The 26,743-nt window shown below is 41.8% G+C and overlaps 1 protein-coding gene across 4 annotated transcripts in view; it reads left to right on the top strand.

Annotated features, from left to right (window-relative positions):
- ADAM23 (ADAM metallopeptidase domain 23) overlaps positions 1–26,743 on the top strand; it is a 142,526-nt gene that overhangs the window by 72,108 nt on the left and 43,675 nt on the right. For all 4 annotated transcript variants that reach the window (XM_075608535.1, XM_075608533.1, XM_075608532.1 and 1 more), the window contains exons 6-13: positions 2,175–2,238; positions 8,461–8,533; positions 8,934–9,013; positions 10,184–10,249; positions 15,774–15,845; positions 22,486–22,652; positions 24,065–24,149; positions 24,629–24,719. In XM_075608535.1, the coding sequence (XP_075464650.1) occupies positions 2,175–2,238; positions 8,461–8,533; positions 8,934–9,013; positions 10,184–10,249; positions 15,774–15,845; positions 22,486–22,652; positions 24,065–24,149; positions 24,629–24,719 (698 nt within the window). The remainder of the gene's footprint in view (positions 1–2,174; positions 2,239–8,460; positions 8,534–8,933; positions 9,014–10,183; positions 10,250–15,773; positions 15,846–22,485; positions 22,653–24,064; positions 24,150–24,628; positions 24,720–26,743) is intronic.

Here is a 26,743-nt window from a genome sequence, read left to right as displayed (position 1 = left end):
CTCACACAGGTCTGCAACCCTGTATTTCCCCATTATCGCTTAGCAAACAGTGCTTCAAGTGCAGCCATGGATTCTGGGTAATCACATGCAAATGAGCACAGTGTGCTCATTAACCACTATAACTTTTTTAATGTCTGGTAATACCCACGTACCAGCTTCACGTTGCAGAGCCAGCAACCAACCTCACACTGATGAGACCCAAAAGGTCAAAACAACTGTCTGTGAGTAGGTTTACTGGCCATGCACTTCTTAAACATAGACTGTGCTTCAAAGCTGTGTAATGCGTCAGGCATAAGCTTAAAGGGTTCCATGCTCAAATGGATGAGAAGTAACGCGTGACACTGTGCTCATTTGCATATCATTACCTAGGGTTGCAGACCTGCCCGAGACATGTAAATGCACCACAAGTGGTATTTTTATTTATTGTACACTGTACGGTGCAGGGATTTAGTCACTTTTTTTTTTACTCACCATAACTTTTTTAACGTGGGAAAAAGGGAATTAGGGAGAAGCACTACTACCAAAATAACTGCTTACATATATATAAACCTCATAAACGAGACGGTGCTCCCCTGGAGTATGATCAGACTAATTACAAAAAAGTGAGGGGGGCAATTCCTGAGAGACAGAAATTGCGGAGACTGCACAAAATGGGGGCGCTCAGAGCTGTATGCAAAAAAGTATAACAAATTTATTTAAAAAAAAGCAATGACGAGGACACACATAATAAAAATATTTAAAAAACATATATAACTGATCCTTGAGCAGCCTGTAAATATCAGAGTAATGCAAATAAATACTGAAAACAAACCTAACGTCCTGCTGAGATGAATGCAAGTGAGTGTAAATAACATAAACCACAAAGTTGTAATGTCAAACACAATGTTGTTAATAACAGGAACCCATTAAACCAAGAGGGGTAACACAATGTCCCCTCCTGAAGAAAATGGGTAACTTTTTAAATGTCTGGTTAAAACATTTACAATTTCTTGAAATTGGGCACAGTACCATTACTTTTGCAAAAAACTGGCACGTTTTTGTTTTAGTGAATAACGCCCTTAAATAGTTGACTCAGTGGCAAGAAAGGAGGGAACGATAGCAGTATATGATAGAAACTTTCCAATGCATCAAGTAATAAAGGAACAAGAGGTCGTACTCTGAAGCTATGGAGTGGTGGGCTCACGGGAGATGTGCGGAATTACTTCTTCTATTAATGGGTAATGGTAAAAGCATGGAACAAGTGGGTGAGGGAAATTCAGTAACTGAATGAGAGATGCTTGGAATAGATCAAAAGGGTATCCTAAATAGGGAAAACCAATGATCAAATGAGGTTCATAGTCACAGCAGCGGAGGAAAATGTGCAGAGGAGGTGGGACAAGTGGTCTTTACCTTACATCAATGTGTATGCTACTTTTAGTGGCCCCTCACGGGCACAGGGCCTTGCAATGCATTTATCTGGCAGCAGAATGGTTACAAAAATCCATCCAGATTGTTATGGGCCATAGGACACCATAGGACACCATAGGACACCATCCATGCTGGAAGACGCTGTATGTTTTCTTATTCATGTGACTGTGCTATAAAGGGCCGTATTTACTAATTGGTGTTACTGCATAAGGCCGCGGTCTCAGTCTGCACTGAACACGCGCGCCCGGCAGGGTGGCGGTGCGTGCACAGCTCTTTACGGCGATCTGCGGCGAGATGCAAGAGATTGCGACGGGGGGAAAAGGGGCGTGGCGGGGATTTTGCAGGGGTGTGGCCATGACCTCCCGCAGCTGGTTCACCATCATTGGCTGAACCACCGGGGGGCGTGGCCACCCCTGCGTCACAAGTTGTAAATATAATTTGGGTGTCTTTTGAAAAACTGGTCATAGAGCACGGCTGCCAAATGCGCGCGAAGGTACATACTGGGCCCAGCTCCATTGAGGGGCTGTACTTATTCGTGCAGCGCACGCCGAGGCGTACACTGTAGAACGTACTGGGGACCTAGCCTAAGACACTTTTTGGACACGAAGACAGAAACCTTCCAGCCTATTCGCTTAAATAGGCTGTTAGGGGCTATTTTTACTAAAGCATGCTGGAAGATGTCTCAAGAAGTTGCACTGCCTAGTAAATTATGGCCAATATATTTTCTGTTTACATGGAGGCCTAACATTTCTCTCTCTGTTTTTCAGTGGCTTGTTTGATGATGGTACCCACACTTACACAATACACCCAGTGGACGTAATACACAATACTGTAAGTTTGTCTGTGTTCTCTTTACCTCACTACCTAAAATAATTTACTTACAGAGCGCCAACATTCTGCCACACAGCATGCTGGGATATTCTAAATATATAGGCAAAACATAACAATATAACAACATGTAACAAGTTACAACAGACTTATTATAGAACCTTTCACTGCCATTAGTTCCCTTTGGCTCTTAGTGGGACAACATCTTTGGCAGAAAATAATTCTGTGGATTTGGCTTCAAGGGTCCGAAGCTATTCTCAGCTCAAGGGATTCCTTATTCTAGGAATAGAACTTTGTATTTGCTGATAAATTGACCAAAAAATCCAGACGATCACTGCAGGGACTTCCAATAGAAAGCTACAATTGCATCACAACTTCCTATTGGCCCACAGGAGTGAGGCTGACAGGGCGACCGTATTTATTTGAAAATATTGAAAAAATAAGCAGCAAATACAAAGGTACATTTAACCAGAACCAAAATAGTGTGGTTCAAGTTTTGGACATCCTGTTCTTTCATATGATGAAAATAATGTGTAACGATTATTGCTGCTTTAACGTGAGACTAAAACAAAAGAATACTTAGATTGTAAGCTCTCCGGGGCAGGGGTTTCCTTTCCTATTGTCTGCTTTTGTTTGCCGCACTTATTGTACTATAATTCCCTGTACTGCATTGTCTCTCGTATAAATCGCTAAGTACAGCGGTGGGTGCTATATAACTAAAGATATACAGACATACAATACAAAACACCTGTGTTGCTATATTGGGAAAGCGATTAATTATTGCAGCAACTGGCAGCTTCACCATACTTCTGCCTTGGATTGCCCTCTAGTGTCACTGCTAATTATAGTTATTTTTCTGGTGTACAATTTAGGCAGAACCTTCACTACCCGTGACTTTAAGAAAACACAGACCATCCTATTCTGAAAATGAATTCACTACTGAACTGCGTAGAATTATTGCAACCAGATTCAGCGAGACCCATTTCAGCCCAATCACAGATACAGTATTTGTTCTCCAGCTTATATTTTATGTGACACTAAATACAGAGATTGGGCCTTTTCTTTATGATTAAATTGTATTGCTGAAAAATTTAAATATTACAAAAAAACACTCTGATACATTAAGGATGAGTACATTACTTTTATTTGATCTGCAGTGCATTACCACTCTGGCATTAGAAGGTTTAAAATGATTACTTTTTTTTGACTGTTAAAGATTCACTTACTGGAATCAAACAACCTGCTGGCAGAAAGAAACCTCTTTCCAAAATAGGTTTTACAATCAAATCATATTTTTTTATTCTTCTGATATAAGAATCATAACTAACGGCCTCATGGCCCATAAATCATTCTACTTTTGAAAGATTATTCTTATCATAAACAGGCTGCGATGATACAAAATACGTTATTAAATACAGTACATTTATATATTTTTTTATATACGGAGAAGTACAGTGAACACTCGGGTAAGAAACGTGCACAGAAGTGAAGAAGTTTGTAAAACTTTTTTTTTTTATTTATCGGCAAAACCATACAACTTTTTTTTTTATTAATTTATTTTTTAAAGCTTTGCGAGTTTTGCAAAGGGGGTAATTCTACATACTGTATATATGGCCACAGTATATAATACTGTATAAGTAAAAAATGCATACGGAGTAAAAAAAACTATTAGCAAAACTCCACTAAAAAAAGCAAAAAGTGCAAAAAAACGGCAGTCAAGAAGGGGGGCTGCCCTTTTTGCATACCAATAGACGTGATGTGTACCTCATTGATTCAGTAATTTGCATTGTTTGGCATATTTCTGCATGTTGCTTCGTGCATGTTGGCGTTTTTTCGATGCTAGGAAAGCCTCAGTTCTGGAGATGACTGTTTTTCCGTGTTTATTCTTGTCACTTTTTATAGTGGAGTTTTGATAATAGTTTTTTTTTACTTTGTATGCATTTTATTCTACTGATGTAAAATATATTGAATGAAGAGAACGGTTTGTCATAGTCTTCTTGTATGAGTGTGGGTTACTTATATCAGTGGTGCTCAAACTTTTAAGTTCGCTCCTCCCCTGTTTCCGCTTCCCCTTGCCTATACCCCCCCCCCCTCTATACCTGCTCTCGGGCTCCACGCGTCATATGACTTCACAACGTCATGTGACGCACTGCCATTTGACCCCGTGGCGTCATTTGATGCCGCGTTGTCATGGCGACGCGTCAGGGAAGAGCCGACTGAGAGCAGGTAAGTAAAGTTGCAGAGGCCTCGCGCCTCTCCCGCCATTTAATTTACATGCCTGGGGGAAAAGCACGGGGGCTCTGCAACCGCGTGCCCCCCTTAGAAAATCCCACGCCCCCCGTTTGCGCACCGCTGACTTATATTATTATACTGTGATTATATTTAGGGTTTGCAGGGATCATTGTTACTTGCACCTAGTGAATATTTGATACAGTAGCTTTCTGTTGTGTCTATATATGTGGCCGTTTGGGCAGTTTTCACCCGAAAATCCACCTTAAAGTCAATGGGGATTTAGACTGAAAACAGCTCAAATAGCCACATCGGCGGTCTATATAGAAAAAGTCCCTAACAATATAAGGAAACACGCAAAAGTGTCAAGAAAAATATCACCATTTGTCAAAATCATATAATTTCGTATTAGAACTATAACTTTCCTCAGTAACGGAGAAAATCCAGAATTCACCATATTGGTGAACCTAGGGGCAGGTTTGGACCATGTCTATATTACTTAGGAGTGAGTAACTGCTTAATATATGGGCATTGTACCGCAGACCTATCAACTGCCACTGATTCTCTTGATTGACATTTTATATATGTTCTAACATCAGTTTGCTGCCATTCTGTGCCGAAAATCCCTATACACTTCAATGGGGATTGTCGTCCGAAAAGGAACTGAACGGCTGCTTCAGCAGATATAGAATAAGGTCTTTAATCTCACTGATTTGGATTCAGTGGGGCATATATAATTAATTGAATTGTTTCTTTGATACCTACAGTATGGTGCAGTTTGTTTTGCCCCAGAGCTGCACCCCTTTTGCCTTGATACATATGCTCCTATTTCACTGATTGATAGCATCAGTGTCTCAAAGACTTAAATTGAGTGTCACTGATAAAAATAACATTGAAATGTTATTCATTGGTCCAGAGCCCCCAAAAGCCACTGATTTTGGTCTTCAGAGACTGACATGCTGTTGACCATTTATGTTATTGCTGTTTTATCATTGCTTGACATTGAAAGAAAACAGAGACACAGATACACAAAATTACCAATAGCAATATGTAATTGAGATGCATTATGTGAACCACCAAATTCTCAGTCCTCACTTGGAGCTTTTCCAGGGTCCCAAATGTTGATGGATCATATTGTGTGTCTTTAATAAATGTTGGTGTTGGCAAATGTTGTGGACCTATGTTTCTAATTCGTGTGATTGCATCGTGTATTAGGACCCCACATGCCCCCCATCCCAAATAACGACAGACACATTTTGTCTGGGGGGGGAAACAAGGCCACAGCTTTATTTATAGTTTAACCTGAGTTTTACCAACTCAACTTTATCACTTGCCAGGCAGCCCGATTGTAGTACAGAGCCCCGAACGGCATCGTTGTGGCTCGTGACTCCCGCTGCTTACCCATACCAGGCATAGCAGAATTATTCCAACCAGTTCCAATTTGGGCGCCATTATATCAGGTATCTTTTTTTTTTTTTTTTTAAGAACATCAAAACAGTAACATCATGAGAATTATCAAAGCAAAACATAGGGAGGCAGGGTGGGAATCTTCTACCTCCGGCGGGCCGCGTGGGAAGAGGCCTGCCGCCCAGTGTACTTACTCCATATAGCCTCCCCATGGCATCACCAGCTCCTCCCCCCGGACTTTACCCCACAGTCACTGGCAGGGAAGATTAGAGCAGAGGTAGGCAATGCCGGGAAGCAAAGAGGGGGAAAGAGGGTGGGGGGCCGAATTTTGCTGACCTGGTCTGCCCGATCACATTGCACATTTTTTGTTGGTATTTTTGCAATCTGCAGAGATGTCAACTTCGAAGGACATAAATTGGTGTGATTTGGGGGGTTTCAACAAAAATATTGGTGTCTATAAAGCTGCTGATACAAATCAGTGACTTAACAGGCCCTTGAATTTTTATAGGTTGACATTCAGTAATATAATAATAATAATAATAATAGCATGTTTTTGTATAACGCTTCTAGTTTTACAGGCACAGATCCCTGCCCTGTGGAGCTTACAATCTATGTTTTGGTGCCTGAGGCACAGGGAGATAAAGTGACTTGCCCAAGATCACAAGGAGCCAACACCAGGAATTGAACCAGGTTCCTCTGCTTCAAACTTTCAGTGCCAGTCAGTGTCTTTACTCACTGAACCACTCCTTCTCCCTACACTCATCTCAGATTCTTTGGGACTGGCTTTTATATTGACTACTGTATATGCCCCCTATCTCTTCCATTTAGTATCAGCGCATGTGACAACCCGTTAAAGGCAGGGATTTCTAGGACCAGAGATATGTACACGGAAGCAGACATATGAATCTGCTATTTTTGTGCTTATCAGCATTAAAATAAAATGAATAGTCGTCATTACCACGTCCAACTTGGCCCTTTGCTGCACATTTTTAGGCTCTGGGCATTAATCATATTGACAGCAGCATGGATCACGGTGCTAAGAGTTCTATGCCTGGATAAATGAAACATGCATTCTCTTATACTTAACCCCTTTGCTGCCACAGAAGTCTACAATGCAGAGCTGTTAATAGAGTCAGTGGACGAAACTTTTCATCCCAGTTGAAGACATGCAAAATATATCATATGCAACTGTTTAGTTCTGGGGTTTATTAGAAAGTTACACTTACAGTAAGTAGTAGGGCAAAATATTGTTTAGATATTACCTTTAGTTTAATGTTTCATATTTTAATCAGATATCTTTCTAAAACTGCATATTTTAGCTAATTCTTCAACAATGAGGGTCAACTGAGCTAATCCAGAAATCATAATAGTTACTTTACATGTACTAACAGCCTATATTTAGGCCAAGATCCAGAACTCAGGGCGCATAGCAGGACGTTACCGCCATAAAATATGGGTGAGAGAGAGGGAAACACACCGGAGACACTTTGGAAATATGATCATTTGAAAAGAGGTATATTCAAATGTTTTAAATTAGCATATTTCTCAGGTTTCTCAGGTATTTCACTCTCAACCCATATGTCAGGGTCGGGATGGGAGTCCACCACTTTTAGGTAGGACAACTAACGTTGCCTGAACCTTAACAAACTTTTGTGTATATGCGCTATTAGGGGGAAAGCCTCTTTTGCGTGTCATTGTCACCAATGGCCGGTATAGTTAACTCAATGCTCTTTCCAGCAGAAAACATGGATTAATGTTACATTATTAACCTTTGAAGATATGTGGTAAGGCATTACGTGACGTTAACTTCAATTAACATCACTTCAAGTCACTTAACAGAGCTTTGCGGATCTGGCCCTTAATGCTTAGCACCGTTTAGTACATGAAATCGAGGTCTTGGAGCCTTATTCCATAAGGTGCAGTAGCACCGATTTGGCACTACCACACAAAGTCCCGTTGACGCGAACGTTTCCTGCGTGGTAACGATGAATCGCCGACCTCGCACTCTTTTGAATACGCTCCTGGTGTATAATGTGTGTGTATAATAAAAGCGCATATCAAAAGTAATCTAAAATGTTTTAACCTCCTAAGTGCTGGAAGGGATTGCAGTGTAATGCTTCACAATATATTACTTTGCCTTAAGACACATATTCAATAAGCTTCATACTGTAGCTGCGGTCAACCGATAACTCCCATTGTCGTCATAACTTATTGAACAAGCCCCTAAAAAGCTTAAATCAAATAGATGGTAATATTTGACCCATATTTACTAACCAGTGTAATTCCATAAGTCACCTCCCAGTGCCAGAAAATACCTTATAGCCCATTCACTTGAATGGACCGTAAAGTTATATTATGGCATAACCCTGCTTAGTAAATATGGACCATTGTCTTTTGGTTATACATTATGCTGCGGTCGGGAGAAAAGAGGAGCAATATGTGTAGACATGGTTCCATGAACCGGCAAACAATAGTCCAGGAACCAACATTGCTGCATAGACTAGAGTCTAATAATCACTCAGATAAAACGGCTTCATATCAGCGCCTTGTGAGATGCTTTGTGTTCATATGAGTGTGTTTCTTCCCCAGGAAAGCACAAGTCGACCACACATAATAGAGAAAGCTCCAGGGTCCCAAATCTCCACACAACCAAACCATCTCGGTAAGTTAACCCTTTTGTGCCAAAGCAATGCTTTACGGGTTAAGGATCAAATTCAACAGAGTTGTCTCAGAATGTGTTTAATGTTCACGTAGCATATATAGTAAGTGTATTAAGTGTGGGATCCTAACCCCCAAAACTTGGTAGTATATGAGGGTTCAGAGGTATAACTATTGCTTTTGGGGAGCCCAATGCTCACAGTTTGGGACCTACTATTTTAGTGAATTGCGTTATAAATGTCACATACTGTAGTTGTGGCAACAACGGGGCAGTCAGTTTTTTCCCCCGCCAAGGCTGTGGAATGTGATGCGATTACGATGTGCTGTAGTCTGTCTGCTCCAGTTGCATAAAATCTGGTGTGAGGGGACCTCTAACTTTGGTTGTTCATTTATTTTATTTGCAGAAGGAAAAGTTAGCAGCCAGTGGCCATTGTTTCCAGAGACACAGTGGCTCAGGAGAAGAAGAAGGAAAAGAGCCGCGAATGTAAGTTAAATGAGCAATCTCTCCATTCCTCTCCCCACCCCCTTATTTGTTTTACAGGATGATGGGAGCTGTGGGTTACTCAGGCGTGAACTGTGCTATTTATAGCTCCGGGGATACCCCTTGGTCCCTGAGATATTTACTGGTGAAGACACGGGCATCACTTCCTGGTTTCGGGCTGGGATTTAAATGGCCATCCAGTATGAAGCCACAACAGAGCAGTTCATCTCCAGGGACCCCCTCTGCCGTTCAAATCCTAGAGTAAAATGGAAGGCTAAAAACCCAGCTAGGATTGCTGCTTAAGGTCAGGGGTCAAAGTGTGATGGTACTAGGGAGTATTGTGTACCAGTAGTACCACTCTTCTGTATTGACAAACCAGACCTATCACTACTGTACTTTTCTATTTCTGATAAAGGGGTGCCACAAATTTTATATTTGGCAGTCAAGAGTAGCAGTACTTTTCAATTTACAATCCAGAGATATAAAATATTTTTATTTACAATTTAAAATGACTACTACTTGTCTGTTTAGAGACCTTGCATCCCATTTCCTTCTTTAAATAAAGATAAATCAAGAAAAACAGCGGTTAACACATTTGAAACCATAGGCCCTTAAAAGAGTCAGTTCTCCGTCCCCCTCCCTCTGCCTCCCTCCCTCTGCTTTTGTTTTACATGGGTGTGAATCAAGGGGTCCCTGGAGCTGAAATGCAGTCATTACCCGAGATAGATACCGGGATGGGTCCCGCTGGTACTTCAGCAAATTTAAATCCCTCATGTCACACGGGCCAGTCGGAAGCTGCATTAAATGACCTTGTGGCTTCATATTGACCCGCATAACATGGGGCATTTAAGCCGCCATTTTGTTTCCCCTGGAGGGGACAGTAGCTGCGCTACCTTGAGCGGTAAGTATCTCGGGAACCAAACAGTTCTTGGTGTTAAAAACGTGGTTCAGTTCTGAAGACCCCCTGCTGCCCTTCCAAGGAAGAATTAAGCAGGGAGGACTGCTCCTTTTAGCAATAATCAGTGAAGCTGCTTCCCTGGGCTAGAGAAGAGTGTGGTCTTGTCAATTTGAACGGAGCTGATCACCCTCCAGTGCAAAAAATGTGGCCTCCTGACTTGTTAAATAGGAGACAATTGTTTTTGAAAACACAGGATGATTTGTTTATTTTCCCAGGTGCCTCGCGGAGTTTTCGAGGAGATGAAATATCTGGAACTCATGATTGTAAATGACCATCAAATGGTAGGCAGGCTGCAGATCTTACTACGATTCTAAGCTATTGTTCCAATATTACTGATCTACATAAATAGTACTTTGGGTATTTATTTGTTTTCAATCCATTGTAATGTATTATACAGAGCAATTTTACCCCTTTGTTGCAAGAGCATTGCAAAGCATTGCTGGCCTCTTGGGCGCTGAAGACGTTCAGAGATTCATGTCAAGCATCCTCTGTAACCAGGATCTCACACACTTATTCTATTATCCTTTGGTCTATAACAAATGGAAGCTATGAAGCTTCTTTCCTGTGGTGAAGAACTACTCTCTGGCACTAGCAAGACCTAGTTTCTAAATTCCGGGGGTCTGGTAGCTGTTTCCGAGCCAAGTTCCACCAGACCTCAGGTACTTCCACGTCTTAGGATGGCTCCAGGAATGATCACATGACCTCGCCAGGCTTCGGATGCTGGAAACTAGTGATGGGCCGGGTACCTGGAAATTACACGATAGCCGGCCATTTTTAAACTACCCAGAAATTACCCGGCCACGGCACAGGGGGCTCGGACCCGGTGCCAGGTATTTCCGTCCTGCTGCTCCCTCGATCCTCCTCCTGGTGAATGGCAGGAGCAGAGCAGACGAAGAGAAGGACGTGCAGCCGGCGGCGGAGGGAGAGAAAGAGGAGGGTTTTTGTATTTGTGTAATAACTAAATATTTATTTTATGTTTTCTGATTTCCGTGTTGGAGCCAGGTGGGTGCCTTGTGAATAGTCTAAAATGATTATTGTTGCTTTTGTGAATTTCTCACTTTTTATTGCATTACCAAGCGTGTTTCTCTCTTTCACTATATAACGGTGTTATACACAACACCAACCTTGCATCTTTGGATGACCTTACGTTTCAACCCACTTCTACTGAAAGAAGACCACATGACAGCCACACAAATATAGCTTTCTTATATTATAAATCATCAACAAATATCAAAACCTGGGCAGCAAAATCTTAACACTTCCTCAACAAGTACAATGTAGAAATGTAAATAGCTATGTTTTTAATGGATCATTTACAAAGGTTTATGTGCATACATACACGTTCTGTCACACAGGGAGAGACGATTCTTCAATGCAAATATGAAATTATTTTTGTTTGCTTTCATTCCCACTGTATCACTTGTTACTCATTCGCTGTAATTAGCGGTCTCTCTATATTCCTTTTTTTTTTTTCTACCCTCTTTTTATTTTTTCCCTGAGTCTTTATTATTAGTTTTATTATTGTGCTTTGCTCAATGTAATTCTAATTGGAAAGACCCTAATTTCCTGCGTCTTTCTCCCTCCGCCGCCGGCTGCTGACCTTCGCTGCAGGATGCGGTCCTCCTCTCCCTCCGCTGCCGGCTGCAGGTCCTTCAAACCTACCCGGTCAAGTACCCGGTCGTGTCATTTTTCTTTTTTCCCCGGGTGCCCAGTACCCGGTGTTTTTTAGGACCCGGTCCATTACTACTGGAAAAAAACATGGAGGTGGCTCCACTTCCACTTTGATCACGCTGGCTGCTCTGTCGAAATGTGTACCCCCTAGAAAACAAGCAAATGCCTTTCACGTACCTGCTACATCTAGGGTTGCCAGGTAGCTTCTCAAAAAATACTGGACACAATGGTAAAAGGTGCAATGCACTCGAGACACACACACACACACACCTCTCCACTCCATGTTGTTTCCTCCTCCTTGGCCCCACCCCCAGGCTCCTGACACCTCCTGATTGGCTGCATTACCCAGCAGCAGCCAATCAGGATGGAGGAAGCTGCCCAGCCCCCTAGCAACAGCCCTGCTCTCTTCCTGCTTGGGGAAATCCCGTCCCCCCCAGTATTACCTCTAATTTTTTACTGGACAGGGTGTCCAAATACAGGACAGTCCGGTTCAATACTGGACACCTCGCAACCCTAGCTACATCATAATTGCACTGTAAAGGTTAATTGAAAAGAAAAATTGAAATTTATTTTAATTAGACTCTCCCTTTCTGATTTCATAGTATACGGCCAATTTACTAACGTTTCCTCTCTGCAAAACAAGGGCAAAACCGGAGCTACAAACAGCACCGTATTTATTAGACAACAGCAATCCCATTAAAAGCCAGGGGGGACAGCAGATGAGGGATGCGGGGATCCCAGAGAATTAAGGGGCCTGGCCGACTGGATGTTGGCGCCTAACTTCTTTCTGACAGGCTACATCTCTCACTGAAGGAACAGGCTTACTGGTGAGGTGATAGTAGTGACCAGACATCCCGGTTTAGCCGGGACAGTCCCGGATTTGCAGCACAAGTCCCGGTGTCCCTACAATTAGGGGTAGGCAGGGACAGAGGGAGAAGGGAGGGAGAAGGGAGAGAGAGAGAATGGTGGGGAGAAGAGAGTTTGGCAGGGAGAGACAGAGGGGGAGAGATGGCAACAATGGAGAGGGAGAGAGGGGAAGAGAATGGAGGGGTGGAGAAGAGGGCGAGAATGAGAGGGCAGGGGGAGAGAGAATGGCGGGGGGATAGGAGAGAGAGAATGGGGAGGGAAGGGAGAGCGGGAATATTGGAGGTGATGGGGGGATGAGGAAGAATGGAGAAGGGGGAGGAAGAGAGAATGGGAAAGGGAATCAATAATACAGCATAAATGGGGAAGCTATTGCACAAATCATTATAATATTTATTTTTTAATTATGTCATTTGCTGTATAAATAATTTTGGTCACCACCCAACAACTCTGCCAAAACTGTTCTCCACCCAACAACTCTGCCAGAACTGTTCTCCACCCAACAACTCTGCCAGAACTGTTCTCCACTCAACAAGTCTGCCACAGCCTAGGTCAGTGTTTCCCAACCGGAGTTCCGTGAGAGGATCAAAAGGGTGCCGAGGGATTTCCCCGATATCCCAGAGAAGGAAGAGAGCAGGGTAGTTTCCTCTATCCTGATTGGCTGCATTACCCAGCAGCAGCCAATCAGGAGGAGGTGTCAGGAGACTGTGGGTTTGGCCAAGCAGAGGAGGAGGAAGCAGCATGGGCAGTAGAGGGGTGTGTGTGTGTGTGTGCGTGTGTGTGTGTGTGTGTGTGTGTGCGTGCGTGTGTATTTCTGTGCGTGTGTATTTCTGTCACTGTCCTGTTGTGTGTGTTTCTGTGGCTATCCTGTAGTGTGTGATTTTCTGTGACTGTCCTGTTGTGTGTGTTTTCTGTGATTGTTTTGTGTGTTTTTCTGGCTGTCCTGTTGTGTGTGTGTTCTTTGTGACTCCCTGCCCCCTCTGTGTGTCTCTGTCTCCTATGACAGTCTCACTGTCCTGTGTTTTCTGTGACCCTGTCCTGTTGTAGTGGAGCCTCAACAACTGTGACCTGTGGTTAGGGGTGCCAGAGAGAATCAAAACTTGATAAACCACTGGCCTAGGACAAGGCTGGAGTTACAGGCCCTCAGTAAAATGTTGGTGGGACTGTTAAAATTATTTTGTCCTTTGATATATCTCATGCAATTCTTTTGCACTGGTTTTGCTCCTGGGTTTGCGCTGGGAGACTTTAATAGATAACCCCCTATATATATGAAATCAGACCCTGTTTTAAATACGAAGTTGACTAATAAATCCTTCAATGCACCTACAAAAAGCCCTCTGAAAATACACATATGGAAATCTTTCACCAGTAGATGGCAGAAAACACTTGCAATTCACCTTATCTGTTTGTAACTTCAAATGTTATAGATTTTTTGTTGTTAAACATTCAATGGAATAGAGTAGCGGTGCCCAAAGTGGGAGGTACGCCCCCCAGGGGGGGGCATGAGATTTTTCTGGGGGGGCGCGGAGTTGCAGAGGTCTCACACTCTTCCCAAAGGCATTTAAATTAAATGCTGGGGGATCGCGTATGGCCTCTGCAACTCTAAACTTACCTTCACTCTGCCGGCGTCAGGATTCGTGTCCATGGCAATGTGATGTCACGTGACCCTGCGCGCGAGATAAGGAATGGGGGGGGGGCATAACAGAGGAGAAGAGGCGGGGTGGGGGGGGGCAGCAAAAAAAAGCTTGCACGCTCCTGGAATAGAGAACAATACAAACCAATTACTTCAAATAAAATATAACTGAAACATAGATCAGGGACAGCAAAAGGATTTAAACAAGTAAATCAAATGGAGTAAATAAACCAGCATATTTATTAAGGACGGCCACGTTTAAAGGTTGTAAATTGAAATTTAGTTCACTGCAACGTCCGTTCGGAATTGTGGATTGTCAGAAAAAATAAATCCGAAAAAGGCGGATCGCCCTTTTTGAGACTGATCCGTGGAACTCCGTGGACCAAAGGAACCGGCCAATCCGAGACAGATCTAAATCCTTAAAAAAATAATTCACCCATCTCTAATTACAATACAGCGCTGTATATAGAATTTTGCCAGCGTGTGTTACAGTATTCCATTCTGTCATTGCTCTCGCTAAGTGAATATTTCAACACTAAACTGTGTAACTGAGTGCACAAGATAGGCGTCTTCCTACCTAGTTCCCCACCCTGTGGAGAATGTCTTTGGTCAGGAATTTATCTGCTCCACATGTTGTGCCAGCTGGCCCTGGTAAAAGAGCATTCAGGCCTTTTAGCAGGATATCCTACTATATGAGATGTTGAGGAGGAACTCCGAATTTGGCTGGGGTTGGTGAGCTGAAAGGGCAGTTTTCTCTTTCGGCTTGTCCAGTGTGGGGACTGTCAGGCTGAGTCGGCAGACAGTAGCTGGCGTTCGGGCACGGTATCCGTGCTCCTTAGGTTATGGGTAGGCTTTGCCAGGCAATTCCCTTGATGTTTTTATGTTTATTATATGGTTATCATTAAAATCTGTAGCCTTTCCTCCCAACCTGGTGTTTTTGTTATTTATGGGGCTGTCAGTATGGTGGATTGATATTATGTTGGGTGGGGGGCTTGCCTGAGTCCAGGATCAGCAGCTTGCTCCTGATGGCCAGTATATGCAATGCTCTTTGTATTCACTTCATGTCATATTGCCCATTGAAAATGTTTTGTACATATTTTTGTATACTCTTATGTATTCCTGCCTGAGCTATAGCAGACCATTTGCAATCTGGAGATACCACTTCAACATTGATGTATAAAAGGGGGAATTCGAGAAAATCTTTTTTTTTTGTACAGGTTGACCCAAATATTATTAAAAATATATATATTTCTGGATCCCAAACTCTCTAGATGGGCGGCTTGTCTCATTTAGCCCTACGGCTGCCATTATGATGGTCTCTGCTTGTCACAAGGTTGGCATCCCAGTGACCCTTTTAACGTTAAGGGAATGGCACGTGATCTCTTGTTTTCTTGCGGTGAACAGAATCAGAACAGAAGTGGATGACTATCCACTTCCGTTCGCACTACTGGGGGCCTGGTCGTGACCAGGTGATTATTACCGGAAGCAATCATACTGTATGGTGGCATCCTTGGAAGGCCAGTGGCACATTGATGCTACCAGACTTTCATCAGCTATATGGACTGTATCTGTACTTTTGCATTAAAAACAGATCTGTAAATACTCCCAGCTGACGTGTTTTTCTTCTCTCTTTCCAGTACAAGAAGCAGCGCTCCTCTCACATGTACACCAATAACTTTGCAAAGTCGGTAGTGAACCTGGTGGATGCTGTAAGTACTGTATATAATGGACATGATTTAATGGGTGAATGTTAACATTTGCAATGACCATGAGCAAATCTCATCTGCTGTATAGGAGCTTTAACTTCTCATCTTGCTCCTTATACCTGCCCCTGTTTAGTGCTAAAATATAATATATCACTTATATTGTAGACTTTGGTTTTGCACCCTCTGGACAAAAGGCAGTAGACACCTTTGGCAATAAGTGTGCAGCTCAACTCCTTTAGTGCAAATGGGGACTACGTAAACACTTCTGGACATTTCCAGAGCCTTAGTTATTACGGATAATGGCACAGCACAAAAACATTACAATTTTATTTATTCTTATATAGCACTGTACATATTCACTAAACAAGAAAATACAGGGTTAATGCAAGGGTGAGTGCTACTGAAATAAATGTATGCCCCTGCCCTGAAGAGCTTATAATCTATGCAGCATTGTGAGATGCAAACAGAAACAATTGGCTACATAGTGCAAATTGTGAAAGATGGGCTATGTATGACTAGATCCAGAAATCTTGAATAAATTAGGCCCCAAAACGTGACGTTACCTAAAACAGGAACAGATGTTATGTTCCCTAATGTTAACGCATATCCTCAAAGCTAATTATATGTTAAACATCTCATCTGCATAGGCTTAATGTCACATTACAGTAGCATAGCGTTGTGTATCTTCCAGTAACCCTGAATTTGGACAGGAGAGCAAAATAACACTGAGAATTAACGCTATGTAAGTTAAAGCTTACCTAACTGTGTTTTTATACCGATCCAGACCCTACAAAAGCCCTATTTCAGGGTCTGGGTGTGAGTAACGCGAAGTTTAGGTATGACCTAACTAATGTAATGTTAAGTCCACGAATTAACAACGGACTATAATGGATATGCAAAGCTATGATAATGTCTCATTTGCATAGCATTTGCATGTCATCACTAACATCGGATATAGTTAACGCTTTGCTCTGTAGGGGAGAAAACATGGCCTAACGCTATGTTGTTGTCCTTTGAAGTTACACTGTTAGTGATATTGAGTAAGGTTAACGACATGTTACGTGACATAACGGAGCTTGGGCCTACTGTTAGTACGTATACTGAACAGGTACCCCGCTACAGCTAATAGGATAAACAAAGGCGGTGGTGCTCCTCTGGGTAAGGTAAGTATGAACACTGAATAAAGAGAAAAGAAACCCAGTTTGGGTACTCTGCCGCCAGTCTGGAAGATTTGTGTGTTATTTAAAACAAATTTATTATCTATATTGAATATTAAAATATTGGGTATTAAAAACAACAAGGACACAGCAATGGTCCTAATGAGAGTACTCAGATAAGAACTCTGGATCAGTAAGGGTAAGTGTGGTTAACAGAATACCTCTGTAACCACTAATTTATCCTTAGGACAAGTTTATTCAATTTGATAGCCCCATATAATCCGGGGATCAGGGGGTGAGCAGTATATCACTACCCTGAGGAATACCGTGTGACAGATAATGCAGTGCTGGCTCAAGGTCTACTGTAAGTATCTGTAATCAAAGAGAGACTGCTCCAGTGGGATAAGCTAATAAGTGTCAATAAAAGAAGATGGAGACAGTGCAACCGGAGCTTAGACTTGTGATAGGGTGGATAACATTGGTGGGAGTACTATGGAAAGACTGGATTGGATTTTAGTTGGGTTTTGAAGACAAGGAGCGTGGGAGCGCTTGGGAAAATCAATGCAGAACGGGCACTGCATTACAGTATTTCCTTTTAAATAAAAAATCAACAACATTTTGGTTTAGACATTAGATTTTTATCAGGGCAGCAGGATTTTATTATTACTCTTGTGGCCTGGACAAAAACATACAGTATTCGGTTATACACAATCTTAGCCAGCTCAAAACCCAGACCCACAGTATTACATATGAATATATTTATTGGTGTCAGTTACAGTGCTACTGCGAGAGTGACCTCAAGTATACAACAATAAACAAAGAACCTCCAATGTACATCCAATATGACATATTATTTAGTTAATTACTATATCATTTTTTATGTTTTTCTTCTCATAAATATGGGTCATATGTTAAGCCTGCAACCATGTTAAGGTAGCACCCTATCAGCAGGTCCTACACTACCAATGTTAGGCTGCATTTATAGTGCCGGCAACAGCGACAGCGACGTTGCTTCAAAACAAATGTTTTGAAGCCGTCGCGTGCGCTTGTAGTAAGTGCGCCGCGATGGAGCGACGGTGTGGTCGCGGTCGCTGGAAGTCAAGTCAATTTGATATTTCCAGCGACCGCAGCGTGACGTCACTGGTGTGTCGCTGTCGCCGGCGACGGCACTATAAGCGCAGCCTTATGCTGGGTGTCTTTTGTATTTCTTACAGTGCAAAGAGAAAAGAGCAAACAAGACAATAATATAGCGGACAGCACAGGGTGTGTGACATGTATACAATGCCTAAAAGGTTAACATTTAGGAGCAGTATAGTGTATGTGCTTTGTGTGAGACACAATGCAGTTAGAACTGGTTAAAAATCAGAAGTACCCTAATAAATATAGTGATAAAAATTGCAAAAAAATTATTTACATAACCTCCTAGATTTGGATGCAATTATACAGCTCCTATATAGGTTACTTGTATCTACATTTCCCGGCTTCAAAAATTAGGGAAAGTTTTAGCTAGAAAATTGTATTTAGTGTTGAAAGGGTTACGTTTCAATATGACGGAGGCATAATTTACCTTTTTATGCTCCTATAAGAGACTAGTCTAATTATTTGTGACATTTAGGTTTAGAAATAGGCAAATTGTTACATGCTGCTGACAGTGTATGCACCACAACATACTTATAACAGCAATCAAGCTGGGGACAAACGCGATATATAATTAGAAGATCAAAATGTATCAACATCATTGAAGGAGGCACTTCCTGTTATCATGCAACATAGCTATAGCAATAATTATGATCCTTGTTCTTGAATCACGCAGTGCTTCTTCTGTGTCCATGTCCATCATGCGATTATTAAATTTGTACTGTGCACTCCTAATCTTTGGGTTAAGAATTCAAAGCAATTTGGAATGAGGGTTATTACGAGCAATTGACATTAATCAAAGGCCACCGATCAAAGCAGGCGCGTTTACATCAATCTTGTGAAGCCTTTTATTCTGCACTCCTCAGATTCTATCCCGAGGTCATCGTTTTGCGCTTGTTAAGGGCACGAAGGCACATTTACCGAATCAAATATATCTATGTAAATGTCATTTTGTGATATTTCCCCCGCCCTTTAGGCAAAGGTGTGTTAACCCCTTCATTGCTGGACGGGTTTGAAAAGCCGCAGTGAAAGGGTTAGTGTGAGTATATTGCGTTTCTGAGAGCGTTTAACTCCTTTACAGTTATACATTGCATATATTGCATTCAAATATTTAAAAAAGGGGCTAGAATCACTGTTTTTTGCCATTGAATTGACAGTAAGAGAAGTATTTTTTATCCTGCATCTCTCAGCATCTGAATCAAAGCATTTTAAAATACAGTATGTCGGATTGCGGTTTTTGGAAGTATCAATAGGAGGAAATTCAGCATTGTGCATTTATTAGGATGTATTCAATTGTGCATTTTTGTCTGTCATAGTTGTCCCTCGGAAACTCAGCCATACAGTATCTGATTTGACATAATAAATTGGTTTAACGAATTGTCAGAAATGTTCATTAACAGTATAAACAAAGAAATTGACAGCAGATAAGAAACACCAGGTCCTTCTCATCTTCCCATTTTCCTATCGGTTGTGAAATCACATTCTGTATTAGATGCTTTGGTTTCTGTTATATTTAGGATAGCAGTAAACAAAGAAGCCTCAATGCATATCCAACATAGCAAATGATTTGATTACTTTCTATATGTTTTTAGTCATTTAGTTCCATCTTTTGGCCAAAACATGTTAAGCCTAAAACCATGTGCCCTTTGTATTTCTTCCACTGCTTATAGAAAAGAGAAAACAAAATGATGATATAGTCAATAGCATGGGATGCGTATATGCACTGTTTAAGGGGTTCACATTTTTAAGCACTTTATGTGCTTTGTTTGAGTTCTACAGTGCAGTTAAAATTGGTGAAAAAACAGAAGTGCCCTAATAAATATAGTGAAAAAAATGTAAATTTAAAAAGTGCAAGAACAAATATATATACTTCCCAAGCTTATTGCAACAACAAATATTATCACCCCTTTCTCCTGGGGGAAGAAATATTTCAAAGACTACTATGATTACCTGTGTGTATTAGAACTGCTGAATAAATAGGGGAGGGGGGATGGGTGAGCGTAAACAAGGAGAAGGGGCCACATACCTCCCTACTATTTACAATTAGACTAGTGTTTTTCAACCAGGGTTCCCCATGGCATCCCTAAAGGGTTCCCCATGGCATCCCTAAAGGGTTCCCCATGGCATCCCTAAAGGTTTCCCCATGGCATCCCTAAAGGGTTCCCCATGGCATCCCTAAAGGGTTCCCTGCAATTTTCTGGTCATTTGAAAATTGTATCAAATACAGAAGAATTTACAATGCATCTGATCACAGAGCTGTTATTAGCAATGGTTGGGGGTTCCTCAGAATTTCACTTTGGGTTCCTTAACCAAAAAAAGGTTGGAACCAGTGAATTAGACAAACACAATCTTCGCCAGATCAAAGCCCAGACCCACGGTATTATATATTTATATATGTAATTGTGCCAACAGGAGTACTACTAGGAAAGTGACCTCAAATATACAGCAGTAAACAAGGAAGCCCCAATGCACGTCCAAAAAGCATTGGTGGAAATACAAAGGACACAGTGCAGTATAAAATTGTTAGTGTAGGGTCTGCTGCTAGGGATTACCTTGACATGGTTGCAGGCATGACATGTTTTGGCCAAAAGATTGAACTAAATGACCCCCCCACATATGAGAAGAAAAAACATATAGAAATGCACTAAATAATTTACCATTTTGGATGTGCATTGGGGCTTCTTGTTTACTGCTGTATATTTGAGGTCACTTTCCCCGTAGCAATGCAGTTGGCACAAATAAAAATATACATGTACAGTATATTATTGTGGATCTGGGTTTAGAGCTTGCTACGATTGTGTATGTCTAATTGTATATCTATAATAGCCCTGAATCTATCCCAATTAGATTTTCATTAATTAACCGTATTACCCTCTTCCTCCTCCACTGGCAGGGTATTCAATGAACCCACTACCCTTTCCCTATGACAGTACTTGCTCATGTGTCCCAGGAACCTCCCACCATTCTGTTTCTGACCCCTTGTTCTAGCACGTTAGTTTCTCTGCAATATAATTCCCTCCTGCACCTTGTTGAAACCCTTGATGTAAAGTATCTGAAAGTTTTCTGTGATTTCCCCCTCCACCTTCTCTCTAACAAGCTGTACATGTTACAGTTCTTTAGTCTTTACTGATAAATTTGATACTATTCTTACTTCTGATAAAGCCACAAGAAAAATACAAGTGAGTATATGTCAAAGACAACTTCAATCAAAGCAGTTCTCCCATATGCGGGGGAAAAAACGTACTTTGGAGTTCCTGGTAGAAAAAGTATTCAATTCGATTTATTGAAAAATGATCGACGTTTCGGTCCTCAAGTTAGACTTTTATCAAGACACCTATATATATCTTGATGATGGTCTAAGTTGAGGACAGAAACGTGGATCATTTATTAATAAATATAATTGAATACTTTTTCTACCAGGATTCTGGAGTGCTGTTTTTCCCCCGGCATCTGGGAGAACTACTTTGATTGCTGCGCACACCTGGTTTGTGACGGACGTGAACCCGAGGCGTTTTCTACGAGTCGGGCGTGTGCATCTTTTCTCTAGTATAAAGACAACTGCAAATAATTGTTGCTGGTTTTAACAAACGTATACATTTCCCCACAATTTAGACATCTTTACCACTGTGTGTAACTTGCATACAAAAGGGGTCTCCTTCGTGGGCTCCCAACTTACAAAGCCACCTGTGGAGCCCAAGCTTCCCTCAGCCGCAGGAGCGGAGGCCTCACCCCAGTTCTTAAGGTCAAATACTTAGGGGGGCAGGAATTGAGTGAGAAAAGGGGGGATTGAGTGAGGGGGGGGGGAATTGAGTAAGTGAGGGGAGGGAATTGAGTGAGTTAGAGGGAGGAATTGAGTGAGGGGGAGAAATTGAGTGAGGCAGGGGGGGCAATTACATAGTTACATAGTAGATAGATGAGGTTAAAAAAAGACATATCCATCCATCAAGTTCAACCTATGCTAAATTTAGGCAACAGGTATCATCCTATATTTGTATTTACAGTATATTGATCCAGAGGAAAGCCAGCAATAAACCCCAGTTGAAATATTATTTAATGATATCTCATAAGGGGAAACATTTAGTGAGAGAGGATGAGGGAGGGTATTGTGTGAGAGGAGGAGGTGTGAATAGAGTAGGACAGTAGCTCGCCAAAATATATGTGCCCATTTCTTGGCACGCCTGAAAAAAAGTTGGCCACCCCTGCTCTAAGCTAATGAAACACACCACTCTCTCTCCCCCATGTTTGCCTTTTTCTTGCTCCCCCCATGTTATCTCTCTGATTGAGATGGGCTAACTGTGCTCTTTTAACCCAGTATACTGTTTCTGTGCCTGTGCACTCTCCATCTCTAGATTTACAAGGAGCAGCTGAACACCCGGGTGGTTCTGGTTGCTGTGGAAACGTGGATGGACAAGGATCGTATCCCCATTGGCCCAGACCCTATGAAGATGCTCTATGACTTCTCCAAATACCGGCAGCACCACATCAAACAGCATGCCGATGCTGTACATTTGCTCTCGTATGTACCTAGAGACGTTTAAAGGTGCAATCCCGGGTACCTGACAAAAAATAAACAGAATTGGCTTCATTAAACAAATGTAGATATGCTTATAGCAAATTTCTTTGGAAATTAAGCACAACTTCCTTTACTTTAGGGCAGCTGAGGATTTTTTTACCCACTCTGTCCTTCTTAGCAAGCCAATAAAGCTAAGGGAGAGACAGGGATTTTTGAACATAGCAATATCACAGAAATATAGAGAAATGTGTATGTCACGTGGCCCTAAATTCAGGTCACATGACCCTTGGTGTATTGCCATTTGTGTGATAATCTGACAGTTTGATAAATTGGCAAACATTTTGAGCACTGCCAAAAACACAAAATGTAGGAGAAATAATTTTGCAAAGCACTTTTGAACTGGCTGCTGTCGCTATTTATTTAGAGCGGAGCACCCAGAGGAAGTCAAACCCCTCCCAAGTCTCAGCTCACCATGTTTACATACGAACCTTATAAAGTTATTTAAAAACACTTAAAGGTTTGGAATTTTGTTTAAAAATAAATAAATACAAAGGCCTCAGTAACCCAGATGTAACCCCTTAAAAATGTCACTTGCTTTAGTACACTTTAGTCCTAGGTCTGTCTTTTAGCGATTTGCAGAACTTTGGGTGTGAAATCAGAACGTATCAGAACCTTACATTTCAAAACCGAAACCCTTAAGTGCTCCATGTATCAAGAGGTACGTGTGCACTGACGCAGTTACGTTAAAAAATGTGCATTGTTTCTGTTTGAAATTTGACATATTTACAGTAAGCAGTGCACTTCTACTGCTTCAATGCAGAAACCATCAAAAAAACGCGAGCCGCACAATTTTTTAATGCATGGACCTGCACTAATATGCAAATGTACCCCACTTTAACTCCTCCCAATTGCTCATTGCAGGCAGACACAGAAAATGGAAAATGGCACAATCAAGATTAATACATACAGTAGACGCTGCCTGAGCTAATGACTTTGTGCCAACATTTTGATATGTAGAGCCTTAATTGTTTTAGAACTTAAGGCAAAACCCCTAATTATTTAGCATAAAAACCGGAACACGAGGCCCAGTCCCATCGCCCTGTATTTCTCACCAGATATTTTTACAACTATTTTTATTTTTACAGCTTTATTATTTTACCTTCATAATCTTTTTATGCTTTTTTCCTGCTTATTTTGAGATATTTCCATAATTTGGTTAAAAAAAAATCCAAGATGAACACCAAACAAATGGAGCTTTGGCAAAACCAGAACCAAAACACAATTTGTTTTTAGAACCAACAACCAAAACAGGAGTGAAAGTTCTCACCACTACTGTCCTACTGTGTCTTGCTTAATGATGCCGAGTTTATGTTTAACCTTCCCTCAATGGTATTTTTATTATCTTTGCTACTAAGGAACGGGACTTTCCATTACAAGAGAAGCAGTATGAGCTACTTTGGGGGCGTTTGTTCTCTTGCTAGAGGAGTTGGAGTAAATGAGGTACATTTAATGCTCTTCTCTGATTGAAAAATGTGTTCAATAATTCAGTGCCTGATCAGTTCATCGTTAGTTGGTCCTTACATTTTTTGTAACTGGTTCTCTCCTCTGTCACTGGTTTTCTCTGTCACTTTTTTCTGTCTCTGTCTCTCCATCTCTCCTTCAGTTTTCATTGTTTGATTCCCTTACTAGCCCATATGCCGTTATACTATTTGCCGTACTGTTTAATGGACAAATAAGAAATCTCTTAATCGATTGAATATTTTTTTTTTTTTTTAGCATTTTCAAAACCTACCAGGTCACTTCTTCATGTGTGTGATCATGTCTGGGATCCTACATTTTAAAAGCCGCAGTTACAAGTGTAGAGTTTATGGTGGACATTAATCATGAACAGTGTAATGTGTAATACTTTGTGGAAAGCACTTGAGGTGGGACAAAGGGTAACCTGCTTCAGCTCTGCTCTATTGTACTTTTACCAACAGTATGGTCAACTGTGGCCCATGGCGCAGCAGCTAGCCCAGAGTCTGGCACAGAACCTTGGCATTCAGTGGGAGCCAGCTTCTCGCAAGCCAAGTAAGTACGAGGCCAGCACTTCTTGGTCTGTCATTCTTGATCATGGAGAGCACTCGCAAACCAGATGCAAAAAGGCACCGGACAATGAGACTGTGAATGGAAATAGAGAAAATGTAATTATTATCATATCATTCCGATATTTTCCCCAGTAGTTACACGTATCACAGCAGAACAAGCTAAAGAAAGAAAATGACATATGACTTATTATGCAACACACATTTATCACAGTATGTCTTTTGCCTGCCAGAGCTGGACATTTCCATGTAGTTTGTACTTGTATGCATGTATGTATGTATGTATGTATGTATGTATGTATGTATGTATGTCTTTATTTATATAGCGCCATTAATGTACATAGCGCTTCAAATAATACAAATATCAGATCATAGGAATAAGTGCTTCAGACATAAAAGTAAAATTTCGGAAGAGGAGTCCCTGCTCCGAAGAGCTTACAATCTACTTGTACGTGTGTTTGCTAATTTAGCAATGCAGTATGCAGGTTGCTTCAGCTGTGGAGGGTGTAAACGTTCAAGCATCAAAACGTGAAATCATATGTTTTTTTTAATAAATAAATCAGTTCTGTAGTATCAGATTATGGTGACTGTTTTTTTAATTACATTAAAAAAAAATTCAACTCTTAAAGGGTGTGGAGCCATCAAGTCTGATTCTGAGTCCTTTGTTCAAAGTCACACATGCTGTCAGAGGTGTGAAAGTCATCTAAACAGGATGGCTGAGTTAAGTGTCCCTGTCCTGGGAGGATTGCAAGCCATCCTGGCAAGAAGTCACCTCCCTAGATATAGAGGCACCTCAGGCCTGCGGGGGCTTTGCATGACTAGTGGGCAAGATGGCGATTTTCGCTCATGCCCCTGTGCCATGCTGAAGCTGGAGGTGCCCGGCTTCACAGGACTGGCAAGCATGTAAATGGCTAGCGGCAAAGTTCCCACGTTCCGGGTTGGCAGTAATACTGCGGGACTGACTTTGTGAAAGTTATAAGAATGTCAGTTGCCAGCCCAGAGATCAGATCAGAACATCGATCCAACCTGTGATTCCAAGGTCCAAAGTGTGTAACCTTCACAGAGGGGTTGGACTGACCCAAAGAAGCCTTGCGGAGACAGCAAGGAAACAGCTACAGGACTTTAAGCAGAAAAGTTTCCAAGTTCCACTTTCAGTACCATTCCAGCGGACAGCGTCTGAAGTCTGGAGCCAGATATTTACTAAGTCAGACTTTCAGCACCATTTGGAGTAGAAAGGGCGAGAGCTGCTGGAGGTTCATGCCGATTTGAGCTCCAGGATAGTGTTGTACCGGGTACAGTTTTAAAAAAAAAACAGGTAACGGGTACCCGGCCAAAATCTAAAGTTCTACCCTGCCGAGTACCCATTACTTGGTTGGCACTTACCTGCAGGGTGGAGGAACACGTCCTGTACCGGTGGCAGCATCTGAACTGTATTCAGCCAGCATGGAAGCAGCATGGATCCATTCCACAGCAGCAGGTAAGCAGTCAGTGTCAGTCTGAGACTTCTGTCCAATAGAAACGCTCCTGCTCCAGTCACGTGATTCCCCGGCAGAAGTCTCACACTGACACTGACTGCTTACCTGCTGTTGGGGAATGGATCTGTGCTACTTCCACACCGGCTGAAGACAGTTCGGATGCTGCCACCGCCACAGGACGTCTGCTGATGAGGTAAGTGATGATTATTTTCAGCTACCCTGACATTACTCGACGCCAGATATTACCCGACACTGGGCCCACTTCTTAGTTGCTGGGTCCAGGTAATGTCCGGGTAGCTGAAAAGCCACCGGGTACTTCTGTGTACTCGGTAACCACTACTCCAGGACTTTTCAGGCTAAGTCCCGGTCAACCAACGGACTATTTAAAGATTTTGATTCAATCAGGAAAGTTAGTTTTTCAACCCCCAGTAAGTGTATTTTCTTCTGCCTATTGTAATCCAATGTGTGTTTGCCTGCTTTTACAAAATAAATCACAATTTATTTTACTTATTGGCTTTGCTCAAAGATATGATCC

This window comes from Ascaphus truei, chromosome 7 (assembly GCF_040206685.1).
Source record: "Ascaphus truei isolate aAscTru1 chromosome 7, aAscTru1.hap1, whole genome shotgun sequence".
Taxonomy (NCBI): Eukaryota; Metazoa; Chordata; class Amphibia; order Anura; family Ascaphidae; genus Ascaphus; species Ascaphus truei.
This window is presented reverse-complemented; position numbering and strand designations above follow the sequence as displayed.